Source organism: Argentina silus, assembly GCF_951799395.1.
Source record: "Argentina silus genome assembly, chromosome: 21".
Lineage (NCBI taxonomy): Eukaryota > Metazoa > Chordata > Actinopteri > Argentiniformes > Argentinidae > Argentina > Argentina silus.
Genome location: NC_139675.1, coordinates 1,466,686 through 1,474,093, shown reverse-complemented (window position 1 = coordinate 1,474,093; position 7,408 = coordinate 1,466,686). Strand labels below are relative to the sequence as shown.

Here is a 7,408-nt window from a genome sequence, read left to right as displayed (position 1 = left end):
GATGTGACGGTATCAAGTAATGCATTAGTTTTCATAGTGCGTAGCCAGGTGAGGCGGCTCAGCCAGGTCTCTCCTGGCCTCACCCCTCTGGAGGACAAGCCTTGAGGCTGCGGTCGGGGGAGGCCGCTGGTGACAGGGGGAGGCGTGGCGAGCTGGGGCAGTTCTGGGAGACCGGCGAGTTTACGACCGGCTGACTCCTCCTCCTCCCGGGGCCGAAGCTGAGCCCTCCTCCGCCCTCCTCCACCAGGCCCTCCATCAGCGCCCCCAGGCTCTGCCGTATCCTGACGAAGAAGTGGGGGCAGCTGAAGGCGTACAGCACCGGGTTCAGCACCGGGTTGAGGAAGGCGAAGGTGGTGGCGAACGGCAGGCCCACCTCCACCAGCGCCACGCCGCGCTGCCAGTACTGCGACGCCACCTCCAGGAGGCAGAACACGTGATACGGCGCCCAGCAGAGGGCGAACGCGGCGATCACCGATGCCACCATCCTGGTGAAGCCGCGGGAAAGGCCGGACTCGGCCCGTTTGGGGGCAGGGAGGAGGGACGTGGGGGTGGAGCTCTGAGGCTTGGCCTTGGCCTTCTCAGCCCCGCCCACGTTTGTCAGGATCAAAGCTCCCCTCGGCATGCGGCTGCTGCTCTCCTTCCTCCTCTTCCTCCTCTTCATCAGGCTGAAGCCGAAGAAGCCGTAGCTCCCCGCGATCACCCCTAGGGGGAGCAGGAAGGCCAGCAGGAACTTGGACACGGCCGTCGCCGCCTGTCTGACCTTACAGTCCCTCTCCAGCGCCCCCGCCGAGGAGTACAGCGCAAAATGGTGGTAGCACAGCTTCCTGCTGTCGTGCTTCACCGTCACCGCCCGGAACAGGAAGTAAGGGAAGGCGTTGGCCGCCGCCCAGAGCCACCCCAGCGCGCACACCTTCCACGCCGCCGCCACGGAGCGGTGGTTCTGGCTCCACACCGGCCTGGCCACCAGGAGGCAGCGGTCCAGGGAGATGGCCGCCAGGAGGAAGGCCGACACGAACATGTTCAGGAAGAAGACGGAGGACTGGGCGGAGCACAGGGGCGCGCCCAGCTCCCAGCTGTGGGCGGAGTGGAGGTAGTGGGTGAAGAGGGGGAGGGTCAGCGTGGCCAGGAAGTCAGACATGGCCAGGTTCAGGACCCAGACCGAGGCCACGGTTCGCCGCCGGAGCCGGAAACCCACCACCCACAGGATCAGGGCGTTCTCCACGATGCCCAGGCAGGAGACCAGGCCGTGCACCCACACCACCGCCAGGTTGGCCCGGGTGTTGTTGTTCAGGGAGTGGCCCAGCATGGTGTGGAGGAGAGGGCAGAAGAGCTCAGGGGAGGAGGAGGTGTTGGTGTGAGGTGACATCTTGGATCTGGAGGGAGGGAGGGAGGGAAGAGAGAGAAGAGAGAGGACCAGAGATGAGTGGGGGTACACTTGGACAGGATCAATGAATAATGTGGGAGGGAATCAAGTTGTAATCTTCTCCAGTGGATTATATAAATCCACTTTCATCTTTTAAATGGGGACATGACATCCACATAAATCTAATTAATCTAGTAATTGAGGGCTGACTAAGATAAACAGTTTCAACATGCCTATTACAGAAACACTGTGGAGACTGTACTCTTAAACACTGCGGTATTGTAGTCATCCGTGTGTGTGTGTGTGTGTGTGGGAAATAGTAGTGAGCAGTGTTGATGTCAGCATGGCTAACTGTCGGTAAATGAACCCATCATCACTGACTCAGTGTGTGTGTTAGAGAGAGAGAGAGAGGACCAGACTATGTTCATCCTGATGATAAGATATCTCTGGTCCGGGGTGAACGTGTGGCATGCTAATGTACAAATCTTGATTGGCTCACGTCGGCCAGTCTGTTTTAGATTAGATTACATTAGATTACATTAGATTAAAATTATTGTCATTGTCATTGTGCAGAGTACAAGTACAAAGACAACGAAATGCAGTTAGCGTCTAACCAGAAGTGCAAAAAAGCAGAAAAGTGCAGTGTGAACAATATATACAGGTAGGGCAGTATTTGGTTGTTTAGTGACGGGCTTCCATATACTGTATGTCTGTTACTCACCAAAGTTCTCCTCCTGTTCTCCTCCTGTTCTCCTCCAGCGCAGGGGAGTCGAAACAAACCCGAAATAAAAGACAACCTGAGCCCTTTTACCTCATTTTACTGAAATTATTTGAGTTAAGAAATATGTCAGGGGTCGTTTGGTGTCTGTGCCGACCCCGTAACGCCTCCCATCTCGTACGACGGTTGCGTTCAACTAAAGTGCCTAGATTGCCTTCGAAAGTGTTGCCAGTCACCAATCAATCAGTCTTGTTCCCAGACACCTCCCAAATGCGCGAAAGGTCTGGTGAACCAAAGCATCAACACTTGGCCGATCATTAAGCCAATAGAAAGACAGTCGAAAACGGACGCCGCACAGCCATTGGCTTTACTTGGCATCAGTCACCTCCCACAGCGTGGTACCGGCGGTGGCGGTGAGTGTACAGGTGGTACGGGTCACATCCTGTTTCTGAGATGTCTCTCTGACACGCATTGCCACTGAACGTACTCCCTACGCCGTCATGCATGAGTGTTCCACTTCCAACGAGTCGGTCGGGACGCCGTCATTGTCCTGCCCACAACTCCGGATGATTACATCGCAAAATGGAACACAACCACCTTTTGTTGAACCGACAGTATTAAAGAAAGCCTTGATTGAATGGTGGTTGATGACAACAAGAGGAGCATCAGCTAAAACACAAACAACGACAGACGCTGAAGTGATATTAAGTATTCGTATCATATTACGAGCTTACTTCAAGGAACATTTGTCTAACATGCTCAGTGCTCTCCCCCCCCCCCCCCGGCTATGACCTGTTACCTCATAACAGAGCAGCTCGGAGCAACTGTAATGTCCAATTCGTCATCAGCTTGGAGCCACTTGGTGTGAGAGGGAGTTGTGGAAGCTATGATGCTAATGCTACTCTTTATGTCTCCTTTTCTATACCCCTTCACTGTTTTCAAATAAAAATGTTTTAAATAAAAACATTATCTGTTATCAAAAACAAAAACGTATATCTCTTCTTTCTTTGGGGCTTCCGTAAATGTTTCGTTGCCCTTGGGGGGGACGGCCTGTCAGAACCTGTTCTTATGACCTAGCCGCATACCAGGTCTTAAGCAACTGCACACTTGTGAAATTCCCAGAGGGTGTGGAAGAAAGACACCGGCGTACCAAAGTCAGGGCGTGTGATGCAGCATTTAACTGCCATTACAATGACAGACTATGAATCTCCTTCATCATGCCTAGTTCATTGTAGGGGGGTTTCTCTGTCTTTACGGTTGGATACCACAGCCACACGGGCATATTCACATGGACCCATACGTAGATGGAGACACACACACCCAACCACCCACACACGCACGCATGCACCCACACACGCATGCAAACACACGCACATGTACACACACACCCACACTACCACCCACGCACACACACACGCACCCACACGCACACGTACCCACACCTCTACGCACACATACACATACACACACACACCCACACACACACACACACACACACACACACACACACACGTACACACTCAGTGCCCAGACTAAACAGAACAAAAACATTAGTTAGAAAGTGTCAAGCCTGTGCATGAACAGCCAGACTTCCCAGTTGTGTCAATACACCCACTCTGGCTCCCTGCATCACCACACGGGCCACTTCCCTCACCATCACCTGATTGCTCTGAAAACTGATGAAGGGATGAAGAGATAAACACTGTTTTCTATGAAGGGCCTGGGTGCAGAAACCGTCCAAAGTACTGGTTTCGAAAGAGGCCAAGAGATGTACCTGGTTCTGTTTGATGAGAGTGGGGCGCAATGGAAGATAACCTGTATGTAATCTGCTGCTGTCATTTATATGACAGGTCTTAAGGTGAACCCTTTTAACTTTGAGCCTGTTTCTTATGCTGAGGACTTTAAAAGACAGCTTGTATTATTGATGAGCCTGTGGCTCACATGTTTAAAATAAGTCTATTAACCAACTCCAGACCGAACATTTGGAAATCAGCATGTGTCCTCCCTCTACTAAAGTGGAGACCCTTCAGATGTGAATAACTATTGCCCTATTTCCAAGCTCCCTGTCCTGGCTAAAGTCTGTGAATCCCTAGTGAACTACCAGCTAAGGAAATTCCTACTTGAAAACAACATCCTGAGTGAGGTTCAGTCTGGCTTTAGGTCAGGGTACACCACCAACACTGCAGATATGGCGGTGGCAAATGACATCATAAAAGCACTTGATAAAAAAACAACATTCTTCTGCATTATTTATTGATTGATCAAAGGCGTTTGATTCAGTTCACCACAAGCTGTTGCTAGCCAGACTTAGCATTGGGCTCAGTGAAGGGCCTGTCAATCGGTTTAGAAGATATCTTGTCGACACAACACAATGTTTCTAGGCTGAGAAGTCTAGCTTCCTTGAGATGCTGAAGAGCTCCAGACTGGCTTTCAGTCTCTACAGACCTCCCTGTGTGGTCTCAAACTAGTCTCTACAGACCTCCCTGTCTGGTCTCAAACTAGTCTCTACAGACCACCTTGTCTGGCCTCAAACTAGTCTCTACAGACCTCCCTGTCTGGTCTCAAACTAGTCTCTACAGACCTCCCTGTCTGGTCTCAAACTAGTCTCTACAGACCTCCCTGTCTGGCCTCAAACGAGTCTCTACAGACCTCCCTGTCTGGAATCAAACTAGTCTTGAATGGAACTTAAACTTAAATTGGGTTTTTATTTTCTTAACAAGGCTTGCTTTCCGTTTGAGGCCAGAAAGAAGCTTGTCCAAGCCAAGCAACTGATGATGGTGACTTATTGTACATGCATCCATGCAGCCTCTTCAGAGATTGGACTCAGTTTACCATGCATCCATGCAGCCTCTTCAGAGATTGGACTCAGTTTACCATGCATCCATGCAGCCTCTTCAGAGATTGGACTCAGTTTACCATGCATCCATGCAGCCTCTTCTGTGTTACAGAGATTGGACTCTCTTTATCATGCATCCTTGCTACAAATGTACTTGTTACAAATGCCACGTCACCCACCCACCATTACACCTCATGCAACGGTGGGGGAGCGTGCCGGACCTCGCATTACAGGCCTCGACAGCTACATTGGTATGTGTATATAAACATACCATATATGTAAACATATGTATACAAAGGCCTTCTGGGTAAACTCCCCTGATACTGTATATCTGTAGCCTACTCTTCTTCACCACCAGCAGTGACCAGATGCAGTCAACTCGACGATTGCTACTTGAAGTCCCCGGGGCCGTAACCGAATTAGGCAAGACTGCCTTTTCATGTTGTGCATCAGGGGCATGGAATAGTCTGCCAGGTGTGCTTAACCTTGATGTACTGGTGCCCCTCAATGAGTTTAAAACTCTGATGCAGGGGCGCTCAGTGGCGTAGCACACTAAGGCGCATACCATATCATCGCAAGGTCCCTGGTTCGATTCCGGCCATTGACATATCCTGCATGTCATCCCTCCTCTCTCTCACCCATCCTTCCTGTCAATCTCTACTATCTCTATCCCAATAAAGCAGAAATGCCCTAAAAACATGTATTTAAAAAAACTAAAAAAAAACTGATGCAAACTGTTCAGGAGGAGAGTAAATGTTCTCTGAGGGCCGGATCATGTTGTTGATGCTGATTGTATTGTATGTTTTACATGTTGTGAATACTGAGAAACACGACAACGGCAGCAGAAATCAGGCATTCTGTGGTTTGTGTTTTGTTTGGACAGAGAACAGGCTTCCACTGTTGAAAAGATCACTCATGTATCTTATCAACAGTGCAATGTGTTGTTCGAATTAAGCATGACATCAGTGGTGCCATTCAGACTGATAGTAGCTGCTGATGGCGATTAACATCCACTGCTACTGTTCTCTGGAAGCAGTTAAATAATTTAGTGCCGAGGGTGAATAAAGTCGCCCAAACTGTCACCATTCTAGAGTGCCAAGGGTGACTTTATTCACCAGAAATGCATAAATTATGATGCTTCATTTTGTAGCCAATCAAAGTGTTGTTGCTAGGTAAACTCCACATAGAACACTTGGCACTCTAGCAGGTGAGTGTTCCAGAATTCTTTGGCAGTTGGTGAGTTACAGTAATCCCTCATACAGTACATACCACCACTGTCGTCAAATATCCAGCTCATGTTACAGCTTTAATAACAACTGTCAAATAGTCATTACTACTACAATCACGGCAGTTCCGACCACTGCTGCTACTGGGACTCTTCTCTTTGACAACAGTTTAACTGCCGTCTATAAATCAGTTCTGGTCATACTCACCAAGTTGTGGTACTCTTATCCTTCTAGTCTTTGAGGCTGGATCAAATTCTTCCTCAGGGCGTGCTGATCCTGCTCCTTCTCTCACTCACTCATCCTTGCTGCTCTGTCGCTTTCTACTCCTGTCTTTCTCCTCATCCCCCTGCTACTTTCTCACACACATATGTTCAGACACACACACACACACACACACACACGCACACACACACGCACACACACTGCTCATCTCACAGCTCATCTCCATAGAGGGTGGAGCAAAAGAGGTAGGGAGAGCACAAAGAGGTGCTGTGTGGTGTGTGCATGTTTGTGCGTGCGTGCGTGCGTGCGTGCGTCCGAGCAAATGTATTTGTTGTAAGTCGCTTTGGATAAATGCCATAAATGTAAATGTTCAAAAAAATGTAATTTTCACTTAAAAGTTCAAGTTTGCAAATGCATGTGTGACAGACAGGTTCTCCTTATTGTCTCCTTAATGTCTTTGATGGAATGGGAGATACGGATGCGTGAAATGAGTGATTTGGTTGCTTTCCATGATGTCCGTTAAGCAGAACTGTGAAACGTCCCAAATCCTTTTGTTGTTGTGTGAACACTTCACCCTGGTCATGTGACTTGGTTGTGTTGTTTTTGGATGTGAAGCGTAAACACAACAACAGTGTAGTTTCCTGTGATTGAACCTTCTCCCTCTCAGTGGTAGTCTGGTCCACATCTACTAGTCTGGTCCTACATCTACTAGTCTGGTCCTACATCTACTAGTCTGGTCCACATCTACTAGTCTGGTCCACACCTACTAGTCTGGTCCTACATCTACTAGTCTGGTCCACATCTACTAGTCTGGTCCACATCTACTAGTCTGGCCCACATCTACTAGTCTGAGAAACAGGACAGAATATTAGAAGTGACAGTATTGTTATGGCAAAGACGAACCAACTCTCTGCCTCCATCTAGTGGTAAATACAGTGGTCTGCAGTCACTCAAGGGACAAGGCTGCTGATGACACTGTCCCACCGTCCTAAACCCGCTTGTGTTGTTTCCGTGACAACGGCACAGGCCCACCTCATCAAACG

At 49.3% G+C, this 7,408-nt stretch overlaps 1 protein-coding gene across 2 annotated transcripts in view; it reads right to left on the bottom strand.

The window, feature by feature from the left end:
• Nucleotides 1–6,550, bottom strand: part of LOC310821358 (prostaglandin D2 receptor 2) — a 7,408-nt gene extending 858 nt beyond the window's left edge. Inside the window, exons 1-2 of one of the 2 annotated variants that reach the window (XM_083693373.1) lie at nucleotides 6,351–6,550; nucleotides 1–1,373 (exon numbers count right to left, since the gene is read on the bottom strand). The exon at nucleotides 1–1,373 is cut by the window's left edge and continues 858 nt beyond it. In XM_083693373.1, coding sequence (XP_083549499.1) covers nucleotides 80–1,366 — 1,287 coding nt within the window. In that variant the 5' untranslated portion in view covers nucleotides 1,367–1,373; nucleotides 6,351–6,550 and the 3' untranslated portion in view covers nucleotides 1–79. Of the gene's footprint in view, nucleotides 1,374–2,084; nucleotides 2,838–6,350 lie in introns of those variants that run through there. The other variant, XM_083693374.1, reaches the window with a different exon arrangement.
• Between the last annotated feature and the right edge of the window lie 858 nt (nucleotides 6,551–7,408).